Source organism: Ascaphus truei, chromosome 3 (assembly GCF_040206685.1).
Source record: "Ascaphus truei isolate aAscTru1 chromosome 3, aAscTru1.hap1, whole genome shotgun sequence".
Taxonomy (NCBI): Eukaryota; Metazoa; Chordata; class Amphibia; order Anura; family Ascaphidae; genus Ascaphus; species Ascaphus truei.
The window spans coordinates 74,873,334-74,897,452 of record NC_134485.1 but is presented as its reverse complement, the minus strand read 5'-3'; the positions used below and the strand labels follow the sequence as shown (position 1 = coordinate 74,897,452).

Sequence of the window (24,119 nt, the reverse complement as noted above, 5' to 3'; positions counted from 1 at the left end):
TGGGAAGCAATTGTGTTTTTTGTTTTTGTTTTTTTGTATTGTATTTAGTTCATATTTAGACATGAATTCGAACTGAAAATGTAAAGCTACTTCATTTCAGTTCCAGGACCCCTAGTTCCAGGAGCGATCATATGACACGCCCAAGATGCCATATACGGAAGTGACGGGGGCTGCTTTTCAGTTTTGTTTGGCTGGCCGCCCCGTCGGTGCAGTCAGCCTGATCATTCATTAGAAAACTAGCAAGTACCCATGCCATACATGGTACATCATTAAGGCAAATAACAAGGGTTATTTTTTTTTTTAAATTGATTCTCTTTTGCTCAATTGCTGCTGAAAGGAAAATATCCAGCGGGTTTTTTTTTTATCTACAGTTTCCCCCCACCCTTTGCATGAGAGCGTGAATGTATAGTTGTGTTGCTTGAGCCAGATTTGCATGGTCTAGTACAGGTCAAGTCCTGCTTTATGCGCATGTTCTCTTAAGCCAGCGATTTTCAACCTGTTGTGTGGAATGCAGGAGTTCCTCGGGAGATTACCCCATCCTCGCGCACCTTGCAAATGAACATGTTGCAGTGAATAATCCTGCACAGCATCAAGTGGAGCAAGAGGCTCTGATCATTCTTCTGTTTGAGGACTGACTTAAAAGGCTTGTATTTTGATTTAGCACTATTGCAGAAGGAATGGAGCCCAGTTGTCAAATATAGAGCAGTGCTATGAAGGATAAAGCATTCATAGCTTCATATTGTCCTTTGATGTTATGTTGCAAATGAAAACACCAGCAACCAGCAGATTTTATGGGTGACACCTCCTCTAACTATAATTGGACTTAAAGCGATTGTAAGCTAAAGACGCTGCTTTGTTCTTTAAAAGTAGGTAAAGCTGAAACGTTTGCTTTGCTAATTAAAGGACAACAATGAAAATCCCACCTTTTCTAGAGTGCCACAAGCACATAATGCAACGATTCAGACAAAGAATTTGTCTTGCCTTTGAAATCCTGCAGTACATGGCTAAAAAGCTTCCAGGAAGTTTCTGCATTCTTTAAACTACATTTGTGTTCAACTCCAGTTCGATACGCAGCAGGGTTTATACATTTCATTCGATAATAAAGCCCATTAGAGAGTGAGTGGCATTGCACGCTTGAGGTGAATTCAGCCCGGTAGCACATCTATTGAGTGTAATTTATGAAATTGTTGTCCTATCCAGTAAAATCAATGGGGAGCCTAATATAATCCAAAACAGAACCTCAGACGGTGCATAAAGAGATTCTTACTGTAAAGATTCATTTTATCATTTGTTTTCTCTCCTTGTCAAATAGGTTTTGGGTGTTTTTATTTTATTTCTTTATTTTGTTTACTACTATAAGTAAATACTGGATGGTCTTGTTTTTATTAAATATTGATGTCAATTTAGAACAAGCTTTCAAACATAAAGCCTTCCTTGATTTAGGGTTCATCTCTGAACGGTTTTCTAAATATAGCCATTCCAATAAAAGCAGTTGCTCCTTGCAATTTAAGTATTTTTTTAATGTTTTATGATTTCACATTAGCAGCTGGACTAATGCCACACATGCTTTTTTTTAAGGTCATTCTGAATGTCAGGGATAGCTCCAATAATGTTTAGCTATATTGTATAATTTAGCTGAGCTATTTAGAGAAATAGGTTTCTCCACACATCTGAGGGATGTACAGTAATTGAAAAGAGGCAATTGTGATTCAAAAGATATTCAAGCCCCCGCTATACTTTTAGGTATTACTCCTCTTTTCTAATGCTATACCTCACTGCAAAAATGTCCCACAGCATTCAATTTCAGAACAATAAATGTGTAAAACAATTCATTGCGCTGCTATTTTAGCTGTTGTGAAATGCTTGATAACTCGGTGGAAATCACTGAACATTGCTCTGCATTTTCTGTTCTTTAAGCTGGGTATACTAAATTCTATCTACAGACATGCATTTAACCCACTGTGGAATTTATTATTGTGTTTTTATTCAGGGCTTTTGTTTCTCAATTTGAACACTTGTTAAAAATTGGAAATTCCATTTTTTCAATGATAACCTTCTTGAATCAAAACCAGTCCTTTTTTTTTTTTTAAATATCCAATAGGGTTTTTATTAACCAATTCCATGTCTTTTGAAAACAAATGATGTATGAATTAACCTGACTCTTAAATACTTATTATTTATGTGCAAAAGTAAGTGTAACCCTGGTTTTATCAGCGAAATTATAGAGGATAATTAGAATCAGGTGTTAAAGCTATTCTGACCTGTAAATTCGCCAGAATATAGATCTATGACTGCTCATAGTGCAGTATATATGAGCATCAAAGAGGGCAATACAAATTCCATATAACATCATACTACTACCACAGCACATATAATTATTTGCTGATAGGAAAGTAGGATTCCATATCATTTAGCGGAGTCTGAGAAAGTGGCCTGTATTACATCAATGTGTCAATAGGCACAGAATACATAGTTACTGTGGTAACATCAACTGCACAGAAATATCTGTACAACATACGTTTTTGGCAGTCAATATGACTCGTCTATAACTGAGCCCCCCATGGGCACTAACATCTCCAGATCTTCTGCATAATTTTAATATTCGCACACATTAAGAGGCTTCTTTTTTCGCATACAGGGTACCTTCATCCCTCACCTTACCCACGGTTATATTTCACATAACACCCCCCCCCCCCCCCCCCATGGCGTGGAATATTAAGTATCTTAATCAATATGGGGCTTCAGGGGCTAATGTGGTTACAGTTTGTCTTAAAAATAAAAGAAATTAGGTAAGGTGATTAACTAGCACTAGAAGCAGGTTTGCAAAAAGAACTACCTCTACGAAAAAGAAGATGTGAACTGACTCCTCGACGGCAGAAACTTCTGGAGTAGACTCCTCCCCTCCCCCCCCTCCCCCCCGTCCTCCCCTCCCCCCCCCCTTGTCCGATGTCCGGTTTGTCTTTTATGTACTTTACGTACTGTCTCTGTCTCAAAACAAAGTAGCCTTAATAATTGAAAGATGTTGTTAAAGAGAAAAAGAAAAAAGTTGTTGGGGTTTGGTAATACAATGGGCTGTGATATATTGTCAGAATGTGTATCCCCAATAAAGAAAATTGAAGTTGGAAAAAAAAAAAAAAAAAAAAAAAAAAAAAATTGTGTTTGACTGACAGGTCAAGACCCTTCCTGTGTCTGCTGATCTACACAAAAAATGGTTGGGGGTTGGGGGGGGGGGGGGGGGTTGTGTATCACTGATGGCCCACGAAGTGAAAAATCTATATATATATAATTCTGAAAATCTTAGTTGTGAGTGTCTGTAGACCATTTGATTGGTCCGTCGGTCCGTCGGTCTGTCCGCCCTCCCACGGCTCATTGGCCGGTGTGTCCCGCCCCCCCACGGCTCTCATTTGCCGGTGCGCTCTAACCCAGGGCTCCCCAGGCCACACTGCTGCTGCTGCCTGAGGTGAGGAAATGCTCACTGGTGGTGGTGGTGTCGGCTGTTGCTGCTGGGGGGAGGCTTAACTGAGACTGTGAGTTTTTGCCTCCCCCCCAGCTCCATTTTTGCCCCCCCAGCTCCGTTTTTGCCCCCCCCCCAGCTGTTTTTGCACCCCCCCAGCTCCGTTTTTGCACCCCCCAGCTCCGTTTTTGCCCCCCAGCTCCGTTTTTGCACACCCCCCCCACAGCTCCGTTTTTGCACCCCCCCCCCAGCTCCGTTTTGGACCCCCCCCCCAGCTCCGTTTTGGACCCCCCAGCTCCGTTTTGGACCCCCCCAGCTCCGTTTTGAAACCCCCCCGCTCCGTTTTTGACCCCCCCCCGCTCCGTTTTTGACCCCCCCCCCGCTCCGTTTTTGACCCCCCCCCCACGCTCCGTTTTTGACCCCCCCCCCCCAGCTCCGTTTTTGACCCCCCCAGCTCCGTTTTTGACCCCCCCAACACACACAGTGACAGACGCACACACACTGACGGACAGTGACACACACTGACGGACAGTGACAGACACTGACGGACAGCGACACGCACTGACGGACAGCGACACACACTGACGGACAGTGACACACACTGACGGACAGTGACACACACTGACGGACAGTGACACACACTGACGGACAGTGACAGACACTGACGGACAGTGACAGACACTGACGGACAGTGACAGACACTGACGGACAGTGACAGACACTGACGGACAGTGACACACACTGACGGACAGTGACACACACTGACGGACAGTGACACACACTGACGGACAGTGACACACACTGACGGACAGCGACACACACTGACGGACACTGACGGACAGCGACGGACACTGACGGACAGTGACGGACAGTGACACACACACACTGATGGACAGTGACACACACACACACACACTGACGGACAGTGACACACACACACACTGACGGACAGTGACACCCCCCCATCCCTGCCTTCCCCTCAACCCCCGCCCCTCGCTTCCCCTCACGCCGCCTCCCATCTCTGCCTTTCACCCACCCGCGCCTCACACCCCTGCGCCCCACAGCCGCCGCCCGCACTCAACAGACACCCGCCGCCTCTCACCCACCCGATACACGCCTCCCGCCCCTAAGCACCAACATCACTGACCAGCCGCCGCACCCACTCACCACCCACCCGGTGCCTCCCGCCTCATACCCACCCGCCACATTCGCACTGACACCACTGACCAGACATCCGCCGCCTCACACCCGCTCACACCATAGCGGGACCCCCATCCACAGCCAGCACTCACTACCGACTCGCCACCCGTACTGAACACCCACCCGCCGCCTCACACCCAGTCACACTCTAGCGGGACACACACCTCACATTTTACATCATTTATGTCACCTAAATAAACTGTGTACATTGTACTGTGGTGTCTTTACAATAAACCATTTTTAAACAACATCGTATTACATTTTCTTCCATGTTTCTTTTCAACATTATTATACAACCTTTCCACCAAATAGTCAACCTATTGTTCCCCTATTTATACATAATACTACCTATTACGGATTTACATCCCAGGCAACGCCGGGTATATCAGCTAGTATGTTATATAGAGAAGGAGCGGCTCAGTGAGTAAAGACACTGTGTGGCACCGAGAGTTTAGGGTAGCCTGGTTCAATTCCCGGTGTCGGCTCCTTGTGACCTTGGGCAAGTCACTTTATCTCCCTGTGCCTCAGGCACCAAAAACATAGATTGTAAGCTCCACAGGGCAGGGACCTGTGCCTACGTTAAACTAGCAGTGCTATATGAGAACATATTATTATTTATTATGGGACTGATTAGAATCTAGAGAGAATGGCAGTTGTGTTGCCAAAGATGGTATTTAATTATGACTCTTCTGAAGGTACTTTCAAAGCATACCTGGAAGGTATTTATTTGGTGTTTATTTAGTAATAAAGTTACGAAGCCTTTGACATTTAAAGTCTTGACTGAATATATAGAAGTCCTAAAAAGGTCAGCTAAGTAAGCTGAATTACAACAGGGGTGGGTCTTATATGTGTTTCAATGCAAGAAGGTCTGGGCATAAATGTTGGCAGGTTTGAATAGAAAATCAGATTTCAACAAGAGGTGGGTTTTGGGATCAGACACATTTGTTATCTTTCCTACGCCACTGATCTCTGGGAAAAACCTATGACATGGTAACGTACTGTATAGGGATTTCTGTTTTTATCTTTTTATTTTAAGTAACTGTTCTGTATTTAATGTAACTATGTTATTGTAATACAGTAATTATTTTCTGTAATCGAAAGCATTGTTGGGAGTAAAGTACATTTTCCTACAACAAATGTTTGTGTGACATGCATAGTTTTTCTTTAATAAACAGGGATCTGAGACCCTGGCAGATATAATTACATCATTATAAACATTATAGATATTGTCATGTGTATTAACCCTGGTAGCATATCCAAGTCACATGCTCACTTGTGTGCTGTTCGTGACAGATGGTATATGGTGACGGATTGAGGGGAGAAATTGTTCATTTGAGGGACCTTTGCGAAGGTGAAAAGTGGGCCAGCTAGAGCTGTGTATTAACCCTTGTCCCATATACAGGTTTGTGCTCACTGGTGTGCCGTACGTGACAATGTCCTTAAACTTTTTGAGAGCCAAAGTAGATAGGGATCCTGGTATTTGATTTTTTTATTTTAATTTTTTTATGAAATCCGTGCTTGTTTTTCCTGTGTTTTAATTTTTTCAAAATCGGTGTTTATCCATGTTAACGGGAAAAAATTGACTCGTTTGAATTTTGTGTTTATTTATGCACTTTTTTTTAATCCCATCTGTGGCGGGGTTGCTAGAAGAGTTCTAATTCCGTAAGAAATGATGCTTCATTTACGTTTTTATTGGTTTTAAATGGAAGTCCAAAATTACCAGTTGGTATTCGCAAATACGGGCACTTTTTTGTGCTTGGTAGTTCCCTATTTACAATTGCTTGGGAATCACTGAAGTATTCGTAGTAGTGTTGGACCGGGTCCTACATTTTTTTTAAACCGGGTAACGGGTACCCGGAGGATTTGGCGCCTTGTACCCGGCTAACCGGTTTTTCACTTACCTGGGGGTGGAGGAAACATACCTGGGGTGGAGGAAGCCCGCGGCGACATCTGAACAGGTAAGCAGAGGTGCGGGGGCGGTGGGGCAGCATCAGCGGTCAGTGGAGCCCGCGCAGGAATTGCAGGACTCCATACTGCACTGTGAGCTGGGACCATGTGACCGGAGCTGGAGAAGCTTTCCTATTGGACAACCGGCTGTCCAATAGGAAAGCTTCTTCTCCTGCTCCGGTCACATGGTCCCAGCTCACAGTGCAGTATGGAGTCCTGCAGCTCCCGCGCGGGCTCCACATGACTGTGATACCGCCCCCGCACCTCTGCTTACCTGTTCAGATGTCCGCGCGGGCTTCCAGCAGGTAAGTAACAGATACTTTTCAACTACCCTGACATTACCTGGATTCCCGGCGCCGGGTCCACTTTCCGGGTCCGGGTAATTTCCGGGTAGCTGAAAAGCCGCCGGGTACCGGTACCCGGTACATCACTAATTCTTAGATCCTTTTTGTGCACCCAACTAAAGCAATTAGTATAGTATTTACTGTTATGCTGGTCATATTATGGAACCTGGCAGAAATATGAAAACAGATGTTATACTGTTTGTTGCACCTTTAAACACTTTGGTACCTGAGGTCTTTTAAAACACATTTCTGTTCAGTGTATCTGAACCACATGATCGAATTTGAAAGATACTTGTTCAGGGAAAGTGGACGCTTTAATATGTTCTTGTGGTAAGATATTTGAAGCTATTGTATTTTAATTCCAACTTTAAATCTAACCTAAAATCAGTTACCATTAACTTGAAAATCTTTCATACAACAAGGTAGCCATTTAAGAAAAAAATACTCGACTAGTCACATGAGCAAAAATGAGAAGTAAAGAGACAGACCGATCTAGGAGAGGGAGTCAGTGCATTTATGATTCATCTCACAAGGCCTGGCATGATGTCTCTTACATTAGTCCGTGAATGCCATGTTTTGAGTTTGTTGCTCATATCCAGGAGACATTGCCTCTGTAACACACAGACGTGATGGGGCAGGAAGGGGAGCATAAAAGTAGTAATATTCTGGATGTTGAGAGGTAGGTTATGACCATTTTGTGTAGCGATCACTTGGCCATGGTGCTGGGATGTCTGCGACACGTCTGTGCTATATTATATTAATTTAATATTATGTAAACGGTTGTCTGTTCAAGTGTGTTTTTTATTTTGTTTTTTTTTTTAAATATATATATATATATATATATATATCAAAAAAATAACAATACTTTTTTCTGGATTATGGGGTGGCACATCATAAACTACTTCACAAGTCCTTGACAAAAATGTCATGTGTTGTTGTTCATCTGAGGTTGTATTTACCTAATTTTAATACCTGCTAAGGAACAGATGATTTTTATGTCCTGATATGTAAAACCATAGAATTAAAAGAGTGTGTACTTTCTTTTTCACACAACTGTATATTTTTTTGTAAATTTTTCAAAACTCGAGATTTCAGTGTTGCATCACACCTTCATTAGGACATAAAGTACACAACAGTTGGTGATATAGTGACAATATTGCCTCAAACCCATGAAAAAAGGTTATGCCCCTAAACAAGCAGCAGGAGGCCCTTGATGTCATATTTATAGTAACCTAAAACCAACCCAGTGTAACTAAGGCTAAGGTCCCGTTGCACGCGTCCGCACGGCTGGCTTGCTTGCCGGCGGCGCGTGCAACTCGCTGTACCGCGATCTGCGGTCTACAGGAAACTTCAGTAGTAGTGGGGGGCGTGGCCAAACGGGTCGGGGGGGTGCGGCCATGACGTAGGGGGCCGGAGCGGGAGGTGGGCGGGAGTGGGAGGATTGACAGGGAGGGGGGCGTGGCTTGAGCGGAGGGACCCGCTACTCTTCCCCCCCTCCCTCCACGGGCTGCAGGTAAGTAAAAAAAACACACACACGCAGGCACTCATACATACATACATACATACACACACACAGACAGACACACACACACACACACACACAGAGACAGGCACGCACGCACTCAGGCACACACACACACACACACAGAGACAGGCACTCACGCTGCTTTCACTCCACACTCCTCCCCGCTCCCCGAAGCCTCTCCTCCTCCCGAAGCCTCCCCTCCCCATTGGCTCACAGCCACACCACGTGACGCGTCGAAGCTAGGAAACACCATTCTCTTGTGTCTCCTAGCGGCTGACGCGCCACAGCGTGTAGTCAGCTGTGCCGCCAGGGGGGACCAGGACCGGCTCGCGAGGATTCCCCTGCTGGTGGGGACCTAGCTACATTGCCGCCCGCGCCAACGAGCGCAGCGGGTCCCAGGCCTAAGGCTGTGCTTATAGTGCCCATGACGCTGACGTCACGCTACGGTCGCTGGAAAAATCAAATTGAAGTGACTTCCAACGATCGCGACCAATAGTGCTAGCGCGTGCACATGCACTACAGAGAGAGCGGCGCTTCGCAATTCAAACAAGTTTCTTTCAAGCGGGATGCCTGAAAGCGCGGAAGCTACTGCCTTCTACTATGGACGCGGTCTAAACCTCAACCTTAAAGCAGCTCCCCCCCGCCTTTTTCTTTCTTTCTAATTTTTACATGTAAAGCATGTGATGTATAATTCTACGTTCTTACCTAAGCTGGCAATAGTTTGGTGCTCCTGTTAGAGGTCTGTAAAAATTCTGATTCTGTGCCTAACGAAATGGCCGCCTGCTAACTTTGTGCTGCAGTTTGTGAAATTATGTGGCTGATATGCAACATTATACTACCAAGTGTAACACGTTATTGTTACAGCTTCCAGAGTAATACAGTCTGCTGTTTGGAACACAGCAACAGATTTGTTTGTGATACTTTGTTGCCAAAGGGCAGAGCTCAAAAATGTCTCGGCCTGTTTTAAACGCGTAAGTAGGTGTGACTTTCTAAATGGTTGCTGTAGCAACCAAAAGGTGATCAGTACATTCAATCATTAAACATGGTATTAGGTGTTTAAAAAAAATGTAGACCTTTATCTAATAGGCCTACTATAGAACTGATTTAATTTTTTTTTAATTTAAAAAAGCAGTAAAATGATTGTTTTACACTGGACATTTTATTTTATTTTTTTACTCTGACTTTTTTTTCGTCTGGGTACAAGTTTTTGAAATAACATTTATTTTTGTGAGTGCAACTGCTTAGTTTGTCTTTTTTAACGTTAATTTAAATACCTAAGTCACAAGTCTGTCTTTAATAAAATCATCTGAATCGCTTTCCACCTATTAGGGCAAGTCCTCAACAGTTGTTTTTTTTTTTTGTTTTGTTAAATAACCTGACAATTTGCAAACAGATTCCATTTAATTCAAAACACTGTAAGCTCTGGGCAAATTCTAGGTTGACGTGTAACTAAAGAATGTAATTATTGGTTTATAATCTGTTCTATGTATGTGTGTGAGATTCTGCACGTTTGCAGTTCATACTGTATGTCCGTTTCAAGTAAAGTTGTTTTTCATGCTATTTGTGCAAAGCATAAAATACAGCGTAGCATATATATTAAGAATGTTGCACTTGTGATTCCTTTGTTAGTATTGAAAGCAAATGGCAGACGTGGCACCTAGAAAACAGAGGGAGCTATAAATACGTCTAAAATAGATTTACAATATTAAATTAATTCAATTAACTAAATTAAAGTTCCCCTGGTACTTTCTATTGCTCAAGTCACCCCCAGTAATGTTTTTTTTTTATACAAAGTATAATTAACACATTTCTTTTAGTTGACATGAAATTCACTAAAGTTTAACAGACATTTGATTTTGCAACATTTAGGCTTTCTTTCATTTTGTTGATTTATCGCAAAGCTTTGACCATATTTTAATGTCATTTAAAAAATATTCTACATATTTGTCATTTAGTGAAACAAAAGGTGTGCATTAGGTATTGCAGAACTGTGAATTATATGAAATGCTTCTGGAAACCCCTCTAGAACAAACCACCCACATATACCTCCTTTTCATGAGATACATTGTAACTTTGATCATTCTTTGTGCTTTTGTGCGCAGGAAGAAGGAAATATAAATGAGATTGCAATCACACACCATGTAAAGGAAGGATGTGAGCGAGCAGACCCTTCACAATTTGAGCTTCTGAAAGTACTTGGACAGGGCTCTTTCGGAAAGGTAAGTTCAAAGTATTGGCTAATTGCAGTATGATGATTGTGTTATGTCTCTCGAATAATGTAAAGTTAATGAAAACAAGTTGGCAATCCTATTTTGTGACATCTGAAGAACCGCATTGCATGAAATATAGAGTTAAAAATATTTAACTTAAAGCAACAGTCCAAGCTGCTGTTTTTTTGTTTTTTTTAGTCTTATTTTCCCCCCTTTAATATGTGCATGAATACAATCCACACAATGATAAGTAATCAGCTAAGTTGCCGATCGATCTGTTCTCCTGTGATCGATCGGTGAAGATTCGGTTTGGTGGTTCAATGGCTGTCAGTGCAGCAGAAGAGGACTAAGGCCGGGGACATGGTAAAAAATACAGCGCTGAACCAGGAAACTTACCTCCTGCATCCGGCATGTGTGGGGCTTTGGTAGACGCTTCCGCAGGCGTGCGGAGGTGTGTGCAATTGCAGCCGACAGATTCATTTAATTTTTCGCGTTGAGGGAAGCGGATGGCCGGTCACGTGACCGGCAGAAGCCAATGGCACTCTGTGACGTGGCGCGCTAGCCCCGCCTCCCGCCCGCCTCACAAGCACGCTCGCTGACGCTCATGCCAGGACACACAAAAGCTCCTGCTTGAGCAGGAGAGCGTGAGAGTCAGCGCTGTATTTTTTACCATGGCCCCGGCCTAAAGATGCAAAGTTCTGTTGGGAAGATCATGTGACCAGGAAGTCGCTAGATACAATTGGTGCACTGCTAGAGAGAGGGCAGGGCTCAAAAAGGGGTGTGCCAGAGCCTGTTTCAGAAGAGGAAAGGGATGACTGAAAATTGTTGCTATAGAAACAAAAAATGCTTATTACATTATAATACATTAAAAATGTCATTCACTGTGGTTTAAAAAAAATGCTGCAAGTATTTTCTCATAGTACAGAACTGATTTATTATTAAAAAAAAAAAAAAGCTAGGATATTGCTTGGTCTGCAGCTTTAACACGCCTAAAAACAATTTTTAAGATTATAATATTTTTGGACTACTGATGTATAATTAGAGCAAAAATAAGAAAAGTTATGAATAGTAGTTTGATTGCAGCAGTTTATCATAGTTTAGTAATTCATACTTTGGTGCCCACTGCCATCACTAAAGGTTTTTTACCCCCTTCCTTTCTTACTGTCTATGAAGAATGTTTGGCAGGCACTGAAATATGACTAATCATTACTCTAGTTTCAATCCTAGAACATGACTTGTGTTACAATACAGTCATTTTTGTTAGGAAATAGCTTAACGTGGTAAAACAAAGGAAGTCTTCTACGACACTAAATATGAACTTCTGTATCAATGGGTTTTGTCTCCTCATTTCAGTGCTGTTTTTATAAGAAATATCGGGGGAGATGCATCAAGTTCTGATAAGCAGTATCAGAGCTGAATCCCGCATTAACTGCCATTGAAGTCAATAGCAGTTCATGCAGAAGCAAGCTATGATACCTCTTATGAAGCCTGGCCAGTGAGCCTGTCTGACACCAATCTGTCACAACTTCCTTTTTCCAAACCCCTTCAGCACTAGACACTGAAGGAGTTTATTAAACGAAGTCTCTTTCCATTCACTGTTTTCATTCAGTCATATTACAACCAGAAATATGTTAACTGCTACCAACTTTTGGAAAGTAATCGATATAGTAATATAACCTGATACTGGATCGTTTTGAAAAGTGTAATTTTCCATACAAAGTGCTCTTTTTCAAGAAGAAGCCCTTTCCTTACCATTGGTGGTCTACAAGATCCTAGTAATGTGATAACGCTCTACAGCAATATGGCTTAGGTCAGGGTTGGGCAAATCCAGTCCTCCAGGGCGACCAAAAGGTCAGGTTTTCAGGATATCCGGCTTAAGCTCAGGGGCTGCAGTGTTCGACTCAGCCACCTGTGCTGAAGCAGGGATATCATTAAAATCTGACCTACTGGTGGCCCTTGAGGATTGGAGTTACCCACTCCTGCCTTAGGCCGCGCTTATAGTGCCAGCGACGCGACTGATGACGTCGCCATAGCGAAAGTTAGATTTTAAATTTAGGCAACGTTGCTGGCTACAAGGCCAGTGACATCAGAAAAGGGGGAGGGCCGAGGCACGGAGAAGCTCCTGATTGGCTGCAAGGGGAGACAGTCGCCGAAAAAAATCAAATAACAGTGACTACCAGATTTTTGGTAGCACTGTCGTTCCGTTGCTGCCGCATGCACTATAAGGCTGCGTCCATAGAGGGGGGGAGCATTGCTGAACAGCGCTGACGCGGAGGCTCGCCTGCTGAAGCTGTGCGATTTCATGCACATGCAGGCGAGCCAGCGGGCGCGATCGGGAGGCGGGGAGAGGCGGGGCGTTGACGTCGCTGGGCCAATCGCCCGTGACACACTGACGTCAACGTCACGGCGCCATGACGTTGACGCTGCTTCGCGCTGATTGGATGTTTTCAGCCGACAGCGCGCTGCAAAAACAGCTTGGCTGTCGGCTGAAAAATCCAACTCCTCAGTACGCCTGCGGACGCTCGCGTGAGCCCCCTCTAAAGACATCCTCATTGATGATGCCGGGGCTCAGCGCGGAGTGTTCGCACGTCTCGGCGCTGCTTTTCCTTCTATGGACGCAGCCTAAGTGCACACGACGGCGACAATGCATTTGTTTTGACGCGACTGCCGCGTTTCCGTCACTATAAGCGCAGCTTTAGGATGACAAGTAATAGTGAGACTACCAAACAAATGAAGTAAAACATTGAGGGGTTGAATGTAGCTAATGGTATAGTTACATAGTTACATAGTAGATGAGGTTGAAAAAAGACGTATGTCCATCAAGTTCAACCTATGTTAAATTTAGACAACAGATACTTTATCCTTTATTTATACTTACTCATTGATCCAGAGGAAGGCAAACAAAAAACCCCAGTGACATATCCAATGATATCTCATAAGGGGAAAAATAAATTCCTTCCTGACTCCAAGAATTGCCAATCGGATTAATCCCTGGATCAACATCCTTCCCATGTATACTTATTTGGTATATCCCTGTATACCTATCCCACCTAAAAAGATGTCCAACCTTTTTTTTGAACAAATCTATTGTATCTGCCATCACAGTCTCCATGGGTAATGAATTCCACATTTTAACTGCCCTTACTGTAGCTAGCCTCGCCTCATAAGTTAGATTGTCCATCCCCTTTATTAATTTGGTGGCTCTTCTCTGCACTCTCTCTAGTTCCATAATGTATTTTCTTAGGATTGGTGCCCAAAATTGTTCTCCATATTCAAGGTGTGGTTTTACTAATGCTTTGTAAAGGGGCATGATTATGTTTACTTCCCTTCCATCCATTCTCGTTTAATGCAAGATAAGATCTTGTTTGCCTTTGCAGCTACTGCATGACTTTGGGCACTATTGCTAAGCATGCTGTCTACAAGCACTCCTAAATCTTTCTCCATCAAGGATTCCCCCAATATATCCATTTAATTTGTAAGTCGTCTTTTTATTCTTGCACCCCAAATGCATAACCTTACATTTATCTGTGTTAAACCTCATCTGCCATTTTACCTGCCCACGTTTCCAGTCCTTCTGAAGAGAAATGACATCCTGCTCTGATTCTATTACCTTACACAATTTAGTATCATCAGCAAAGATGGAGACTTTGCTCTCAATGCCAACCTCAAGGTCATTAATAAACAAGTTAAAAAGCAGTGGTCCCAGTACCGATCCTTGAGGTACTCCACTCACGACTTTAGCCCAACCTGAAAAAGTTCCATTTATGACAACCCTCTGTTGTCTGTCCTTTAACCAGTTTTCAATCCAGGTGCATATATTATTACAGAGTCCAATTGTCTTTATTTTGTACACCAACCTCTTGTGTGAAACCGTATCAAAAGCCTTTGCAAAATCTAAGTAGACCACATCAACTGCATTACCCTGGTCTAAATTCCTATTTGCCTCCTCAAAGAAACAAATAAGGTTAGTATCATAGGAGTATAGCTACAGATTCTTGGGCGCATTTTGTGGAGTTTCGTTTCCTTATTGCGATACAAAAGAAAGAACCAGAATTGAGTCGTCCTGTGAGACTGTTTTGTACTTAGTATTTTTTTTATCAGGCTTACGATACTTTTCTTTTTTTTTTTTAGAGGTTACTTTTGGAGAACATGAGTTTATTTTGTGACTTGGAGAGTTTATCCTGTAGCAATAGATAATTGACGTAGAACAGTGCTTGAACAAAGCCACAGAGATCACATGACGATGCAGAATACTCTGGAAAAATATCAAGTAGATTAGGGGTCTAGTTATGTTTTTGATTTAATAAGTATTACATTCTGCAAAACGGATGTCTTTAATAAAAAATATTTTGAAATCTTACAATCTAAGTATTGCAATATCAGTTAAATGTACTACTAGAAATACTCTCACAGGTGATCTGACCGTCAAGGTAAGAAACATCTTTCTAGCATTTAGAAGTGAGTTCTCCCTTTTTAAGAATAGAAGAGAAATCCTGATAAGTTGAGTTCATTACACATGGTAAAGGGTTAGTTACTGTGGGACCTGCGTGATGAGGTTCATCTTGGCATTAGTAAGCCAAGAGAGGTGGTGGGGATGCTCTTTAGTGCATGGGTATAATAATGGCTGTGTGATTGGAGGCAAAGCTCGATTATAAAAACCTGTGTATATATGTATATATGTATGTGTGAGTGTGTGGTGATGTTTCCCCCACCCTCTGGGAGGTGAGACTGCTATTGAGTGTAATGTGGTGCGTTTTGCCTGTTGGCTCACAGGAGGCCTGAACCTCCGCTGCTGGGAGCCTGGGGTGTACCTGGTTGGTTCCGGTGACAGCGCCTCCACCCGAGAAAGATCCAGGCAGTTCCGGATAACCCCTCACAGGACCCAATACAATAAATTCACATTATAGTATATATTGACAGGTTTACTGAACATGCAACTTATAACCAGAGCAAGTAATACAACTATCCCATACATCTGTGTACACAGAATGCAGTAACTCCACAATACTCCGTTGCAGGGGGCACCAGTGTCCCAGTGTCCAGCCCCAATTCTCTCCCACCCCAACTGTGTGTGACAGCACTGCCCCACAGTAACAGTGTATCGTTGCTGCAGCACCCGGTATCACTGAGGGAGGAAAGAGGCCCGTCTGTCCCACGCCGTCAGCGATGGTGTGTGCCTCTACGTGGGGTGGACTCCAGCTGAAGTGTCCCACCTTAATAGCCTCTGCCTTGCGGTGGTTGTCTGAGCCCATACACCCACACCCCACACACATACATACATACTCATATACACAAGTGTGTGTGTGTGTCTGTATGTGTATATATATATACATACATACATACATATACACACACCCCCCATCACATTTTACATTATGGTGGGTGAAAAAGGCAACAAGAAACCTCCACCGTATTTTACAAGTGATCTTTATGTATGTGTATATTTTACTTTTTATAAAGATATAATCTGCCCTGTTAATGCCGCTGTCATTCTTCTGCCTCTGAAACCATGCCTGCAGTCGTGCATGACCACAGTTTATTTTGGAGAGCAGCTTCCCCAGATTTGTCACAGATTGGCATGAAGAAGCTGGCAATCCTTGCCGAGCCCAGGAAAGTTGTGCTCCAAATGTTGTTGTGGCATCACTCCACTCCCAGGTGAGAGGTGATCCTTCCACCTGGTAAATTATTAGGCTGAGGGAGGAAGAAGAAAAGGAAGTCGTGGCCACTAGCACACAGTAGATCAGTGCCCGTCTGCAAGTCCTGACTAGGCCTCTGCTTCACGGGGCATTTCCTTGATGCTGCCGAGGAACTCTATTGATGGGCACCGATGCAGTTGACCTCAGAATAACAGAGGGGTCGGAAAGAGACAGGCAGCTGAAAGAGGTGGCAGTTCACCTCCCATGCATAATGTCAAAACCCTGATAGCTTAAGGAACTCTTCTTTTGAACTTAGAGATGAGTTAATAATGATGGAGTTGCATGTCTTGTGTAATGTAACAGAATTAGAACTTGGAAATTAGATTGTGTTAATGACCTGCAGACGAGTATTGAATGCCATTGAAATACATTTTCCAATCCAGCCAATATGTACACATAAGTGTACGGACCTATTTTTATTTTTTTGTTCAGTGTCCGAACTTGGCTTGTTCCCGTTCTAGTTATGCCAAGTCTCGCATGACCCAGAGGAGCAGAACAGGAAATGTTAAGAAAATAACTATGCATGTCACAGCAAAGAAAACTCACGTCTCTGCAGTGCTTCTGTTCCTATTGCTCCCTTGTGGCTGTTACCTCCCATGTTTTCACTTAAGTGAGATCTGTGCAGTCAGTTCTTCTATTTGCTTTTAATAACCTTGTATGACGTTTTCAACACAGGTGTTTCTGGTGCGAAAAATCTTAGGATCGGACGTTGGGCAACTATATGCAATGAAGGTACTAAAGAAAGCCACACTTAAAGGTAAATGCATGAGCTATATTTACATTGTACACAATTAATTTGGACAACATATAATACAGATGGAGGTAATAACCTTAAACGGATTTCCAGTCCATGGGACCAGAGATTTAATAAAGGATGTCCTTTTAATTCATTCTAACGATTGGCATATCAAATCAGTGAAATAAAGAAGCACTCCCTATAACAGCCGGTATCTTGCCACGGTGGCACGTCATTCCAATCAAGGAGAAGATTAATGCCAACACAGTGAAAATCTTTTGTCCACTCATTTTATCTTATGTGAAAGCAAAGTAGATTTTCTAAACAAATTCCCATAAAGCACTTTCTAATCATGCTTAAGATTTTTTTAATATAATTATTTTTTTTTTTTTTGTAGTACTGTACCGGTTAAAATGGTAGCAACTGCAGTGACATTGGCAGCAGCAGTCCATAAAACATGGTGATCTTCTGAAATCTGTAAGATCACATCACTTCAGTTCCCGGTTAATTGATTAATTAGAAATTCCCATGATCTAAAACATGGCCACCAACAGGTCAGGTTTTCAGGATATCCATTCTTCGGCACAGGTGTCTCAATCAGTGTCTCGGTCAATGATTTAGCCACCTGCGCTGAAGCAGGGATATCCTTAAAACCTGACCTGTTGGTGGCTCATGAGGACTGGAGTTGGCCGCCCCTGATGTACAGCTACATCCTTAATAAAACTTGCCTTGCTCCTTTAAAAGTTATGCAGTCGGTGAACGTACACTCCTTGATGACTTTTATGGCTCATCAAGCAGTAATGGAATGCAGTCTACAGGTATTTTTCTCCGGGTCCAATATCACGGCTATATTTCGATAGTATGCACTAATAATACAATTGGGCTTTGACTTCTTTTTCCAGTCCAATTATGTAAGCTTGACTCTTAGTTTTTTATTGTTTGTGTCCTGTTCTGTTTTTATAGATGTGGCCTTTACACCAGCTTTACAAACCTTGTTTATTTATACAATGTTTTACCAGGAAAAAAATACATTGCATTACCTCTTGTATTGAAGTATAAGTCTTGGGCATAGAGTAAAGTTGACATTACATTATATTAGGTGTCTGTGGTATCAGAAGAGATTGTTAAAGTCATTGCACATGGTATTACCTTGCCAGTTATTGCCACTGCTTGGTAGGTGGCTTTGTGGAAGTACAGGCATACCCCGGTTTAAGTACACTCACTTTAAGTACACTCGCGAGTAAGTACATCTCGCTCAATAGGCAAACGACAGCTCACGCATGCGCCTGTCAGCACGTCCTGAACAGCAATACCGGCTCCCTACCTGTACCGAAGGTGCGCGCAAGCGGGGGGACTATAGAGCCTGTTACACATGCCTTATTTACATCAGTTATGCTCGTATATGATGATTGTTGTACAGTACATGCATCGATAAGTGGGAAAAAGGGAGTGCTTCACTTTAAGTACATTTTCACTTTACATACATGCTCCGGTCCCATTGCGTACGTTAATGTGGGGTATGTCTGTACCTTACATGTGCAATGCTAGGGCACTGTCCCTGATGAGGGCTGTGGCAGAGCCTGCAATGGGAGGTCCCATGCCATCTAAAGGCATTGCCACACTAAAAGGAATGGTGTAAATTAAATCAAATGGTGTAACCAGAAGAAACTGGCAGCCCAGGGTGGACCCCTAATCTTCTAATAATTAAATCCAAGAAAATTGGTATTAATTACATATGTAACATGGCTATTGATGTAATTCAGGTTTTCGAAAAGGGAGAAAAGGTTTGTTTACTTTGAGTAAGACAAGGTATTTTAATCTGTCTCTCTATGGGCTGTTGATATTTAAATATTAATGGGAATACCCCTTAAAATCTGTTTTTTATTTTTTTTTATTTTTTTTTTTTTAATTCTTTCTACTTTTAATCTTGAAACAGTTGGGATCTGTTCAATTTTTTTTGGTTCTGCTGGCATAGAAACAGTAATGTTTTTCATAGTTTGGGAGGGGTGCAAATCTGATAACATTCAGAAGCCGTTCTCAGACTTTATATTTTATGCTTTTTCTCACCTCCAGTTCGAGATCGTGTTAGGACAAAAATGGAGCGTGATATTTTGGTGGAAGTTAATCATCCATTTATTGTCAAATTGCACTACGGTGAGTAATAGGTTTTTGACTGGTGATCGAATAGCACCAGCTGTTAAAATGTCACATCCTGCTCTCAGATCATTCCTTTGCTTGTGGTTTAACTTTTGCAGAGAATGCAAATAATTTTCTGAACAGTTTGCCTCCAAAATAACAAGTTATTCCCATTTGAAGCCTACTGTACTGAGTGTAGGTCTTTGAAATTGAATGATAGTGTTCATTTTCCTTATTTTTGGAGCACACAGGCCTTACACCCAAAAGCATTATTTTGCATCAAAGGAGGATCCTGTCAAATGATATAAATGGATTTTGTATGGTAGACGGCTCCGGGGCACTCAAGGGTTAAACAGCAAAGTAGTAGATGAAAATATAGCTTTGCTTTGTATGGGTGCAAGTAGAATGGACCTCTGCCACCATACCTCCTAAAATTGATATATAGCGAGAAAGGGTCTCTTAGGCTTCAAACGTCTCCCGGCTTTAGTCTTTTTCTGTATATTGTTGGAGTAAACACACATCCTGTTTTTTTCATAACTAGAGGTCTGTGGACATCTTTCACTAAAGGCATTTAGTATGGCGAACTCCTTTAATGTGGTCAAATATATAGCCATATATTGTATATTTTTAAAACACTTTAGAAGTGTTATTGACTTCCTTAAAAAGGTTAAATATTGTTCTCAGCATTTATCTGTTTGGTGCCAAGTAATTACGTTCTGTTTGGCCAAACACAGAAAAGGTGTGAATTAACGATCACAAAAGGGATTTGTAAATGATCATAAAACCCCCTAAAAGCATTTGGTTGCAACGCTATGATTAAAAGTTGAAAATACATTTTTAAATACTACTGTAGTAGGAAAAAAGGTGTGAATTACTTTAGCTACATTAAACTTCTGAAATGTCACTTCTATTCCTTCGCTGAGGGACTGCTACTTTAATTGGTTAATCTTGTATTTCCCAGAGTTAGTTGCACCTTTTTGCATCTTTTTTTCTTTTTTCTTTCAGCTTTCCAAACAGAAGGCAAGCTGTACCTAATTTTGGATTTTCTCAGGGGTGGAGATTTGTTTACACGCTTATCCAAAGAGGTAAATTCTTTTAGAATTGAAAGAATATTCATTGTTCTGATTTTTTTTCACCATGTAAATACAATTAAACAATCTGTTGTGGTTTCCTAATAAGATGTATTGTTATATACTTGAGGGACACACAATGCAGGTGAAAACTGGTTACAAAAAACTTCATCTTAAGATTTAGCTGCTCTGGTTTTAATAAAGCAATCGTGCCAAATGCTTGACCAAGTAGCACCTTTAAAACTAAGGCTGCGCTTATAGCGACAGCGCCGCAACGTCCGTCAAAACAAATGCATCGCCGCCGTCGCATGCGCTTATAGTACGCGCGGAGCGACTGCTTGGTCGCGATTGCTGGAAGTCATCTCTATTTGATTTTTCCTGCGGCCACAGCCTGACGTCGCATCGAAGGCACTATAAGCGCAGCTTAATGAAGAACTGCTGCACTCACCCTGTTGCTTTTGTCTATAAGAAGAACCAATCAGTTTTGCAATTCTAGATTAAAATGTATTTTAATGTTCTAATATTTATGGATGAAACATTGGCTAATGTGTTACTGTTCACATTTATATTTCTTTAAGAAAGTCACACATTTGTGAAAATGGGGCATGTATTGGTTCTATTTAGTTTAAAAAGCTAACTTTCACAAACTTTGCAGAAACTAGAAATAAATGTGAAACTATATTAAGACTTGTTTCTATCTTGACTCATTTCTGTAAAGTAAGGCCTCGGGCATGGTCAGCGCTTATGCGCTGATCCGTGCTGAGGCGCGCTGCTGCTCGGCACTGAGCCCCTGCAGCCGCAATGAGGGCGGCTTTAGCAGGAGCTCGCGCACGCGTCAGCACGCTTGGGGAAGCGTGTGTCTGACGGAGTTTTGAAATTTCCCCGCTTGCCGGAGCGCAGGGCCGGTCACGTGAGCGGGTCGCCCAATGAGGGCGAACCAGCTCCGTGACGTCACTGGCCCGCCCCCAGACCCGCCCCCGACACGCCGCGCTGTGTAAGGCCAGGGAAAGCACCGCTGTCCCTGAGCCTCAGCGTGCCTCCGCACAACTAGAACAACTATGTCCCAGGCCTAAGATATGTTCAATCCAATGTCATACCTCTGGCATGAGCTATGTTGCCTGGTAAAATAGTATAAAGGATAAAGCTTTGACCCTGCTTCTGCCAGCTCATCAGGTGCTGGTGGCCCTTGTAAACACGTTGTTGAGGGCCAAATACAATCTTGGGTAGCTGTAAATTGTGCCAATACCTCTGATGCAATCTTTGTAAGCAGTGAAAGGCCTAATGAGAGAGGGATCTGTATATGTATGTTTACCATTGGTTGGCAACAGGCACCTTCCCTCTCTCCGGAGTGCAGAGGGAGGGCAGAGGTTGATGGTGTGGATTGCAACTTTTCCCCAATCCCTCAGCTGCCTTATGACAGTTGCCCACTCCCCTCCTGTGCTAATCACTAGCTCCCAATATGAGATGGGAGGGGCTAGGGGAAAAGCTTCTACCCACCGCTTTAATGTCCCTTCTGCCCATATTTCTATATGTGGGTAATGTGAGGCCCTTTTTAAGGGCTGCATCTGCACCCCATGAAGTATATCGTGTTTCCTGCCACTGTTCTATACCCTGCTCCCTGTTTGAAAATGCTGAAGTCAAAACTACTACAGTACTTCCAGTATATTTGTATCTGCAATACTCCAAACAGTTGGCCAGTTAATGTCACATTAACGGTTTTGTGTCCATGATCTATAATGTCTAAATGTTGGGATCTCCAATCTTGATATTAGTGGGAAATATCCACATTGTACATCCATGTGAAATTGGATATCGATTTGTGACTTGACCTTAAAATGCATACTTCATGTATAACAGGACATAATATACTGTATAATGTAAGGTGTGCTCTTGTTATCACCAGGTTTATTCTCAATCTACACTTTTGTCAGCTCAATAACTAGCTCTTTGCTAGATGTGGAGTGATATGAAGTGTGAGCATGCACATTGGATGTGTTGTGGTAGGGTTTGTGCAGTGCTACATGAGAACTAGACACAGCTGCCATGCTGATTAATAAAATGTGGTATAACTGGTTAGTGCGGTTTTTCAACGTTCAGGTTCACTAACCAATTTTGACAAGCCTGATAAGGAGTTTCTTACTTGTTCTTCCTCCCATACTTTTTTTTTATGCACTGAGAAATAGCACCCTTGTGGAACTTATTATATACCATAAATCAAATAGTCTGGTCATCTCTCCCAAACTCGGTGCAGATTTTTTTGCCGGTTTTAAACAAGTTTTTGTTGGGCTTTTGTGAGTCACAACACCATTTTTTTTTTTTTTTTTTTTTTAATTATATCACATTTCCCTAACAAGTACACAAAGCAAAGACTGTGCATAAACCGTCCACATAATCATAGGTTGACTATACCAAATACTTGTTTGGTTCCTCCGTGGATTAACTTCACTGGCTCATAGGTTTCCACTTCAAGCTCCAGTCGTAAAATCCTTATGAGCAATGTCTTCTGAGGGGATAAGGCTAAGGCCCCGCTCCCAGAGTCGGCGCACCCGCACTGCAGACAGGCGGTGCGCTGACATACACAGACCGCGATATGCGGTCTGTAGGGAGCGGGAGGTGGGCGAGAGTGGGAGGTTTGACAGGGAGGGGGGGCGTGGCTTGAGCGGAGGGACCCGCTACTCCCCCCCCCTCCCTCCCTCCACGGGCTCGGGCTGGAGCTGCTGAGGGTAAGTATTAAACACGCAGGCACTCATACATACACACACACACACACACACACACACACACACAGGCAGGCACTCATACATACACACACACACACACACACACACACACACACAGGCAGGCACTCACACACACACACACACACACACACAGACAGAGGCAGGCACTCAGGCACACACATAAACACACACACACACACACAGACAGGCACTCAGACACACACACAGACAGGCACTCACGCTTTCACTCCACACTCCTCCCCGCTCCCCGAAGCCTCTCCTCCTCCCGAAGCCTCCCCTCCCCATTGGCTCACAGCCACACCACGTGATGCGTCAACGCTAGACATCACCATTTTCTTGTGTCCCCTAGCGGCTGACGCGCCACAGCGTGTAGTGCTCTGTGCCGCCAGAGGGGACCGGGACCGGCTCGCGAGGATTCCCCTGTTGGTGGGGAACTCGCGACATGGCCGCCCGTGCCAACGAGCGCAGCGGGACCGAGGCCTAAGAGGTGTGCAGTGGAGTTAACATTTATATTTTTCCTCAGATGAAGCCTGCACTATTTGAACCTATGTAGCCACACTGCTTCTTTTTTTTTTTCAAGAAGGGTTCCTAATGTGGCAATTCTGTTTTCTATTATTAGGTTATGTTCACTGAAGAAGATGTCAAGTATTACCTGGCAGAATTAGCACTGGCTTTAGACCATCTGCATTCACTTGGAATAATATACCGGGACCTTAAGCCAGAAAAGTAAGACATTACATTAACAAATTCCTTTAATTTACTTTGGACCCAAATGTAAGCACAGCCCTTGAAATTGCAGATTTGGTTAGTGTGATTGGTGTCAAAAAAGTTTTCATACAAATTGCCTTTAATTACCATTTGTCAACTTTAAATGATTGAAAAAAAAATGTGTAATGGCCTCCATAATGATTTTAAACGTGTTTAACGCTCCTTATTACTCCTCCTTAGGCACCTACCAGATTTCTGTTCTCTGTTTGGTAGGGTGACCAAATTTTTCCCAGCAAAAACCAGGACAAATGTTAGCGCCGACTGCACATGCACGATCGGCGCTTCCTGGCTG

At 42.9% G+C, this 24,119-nt stretch overlaps 1 protein-coding gene across 2 annotated transcripts in view; it reads left to right on the top strand.

Annotated features, from left to right (window-relative positions):
* Window positions 1-24,119, top strand: part of RPS6KA3 (ribosomal protein S6 kinase A3) — a 132,397-nt gene that overhangs the window by 85,290 nt on the left and 22,988 nt on the right. For both annotated transcript variants that reach the window (XM_075594322.1, XM_075594323.1), the window contains 5 exons: window positions 10,573-10,689; window positions 17,052-17,133; window positions 19,186-19,266; window positions 20,254-20,333; window positions 23,679-23,785. In XM_075594322.1, the coding sequence (XP_075450437.1) occupies window positions 10,573-10,689; window positions 17,052-17,133; window positions 19,186-19,266; window positions 20,254-20,333; window positions 23,679-23,785 (467 nt within the window). The remainder of the gene's footprint in view (window positions 1-10,572; window positions 10,690-17,051; window positions 17,134-19,185; window positions 19,267-20,253; window positions 20,334-23,678; window positions 23,786-24,119) is intronic.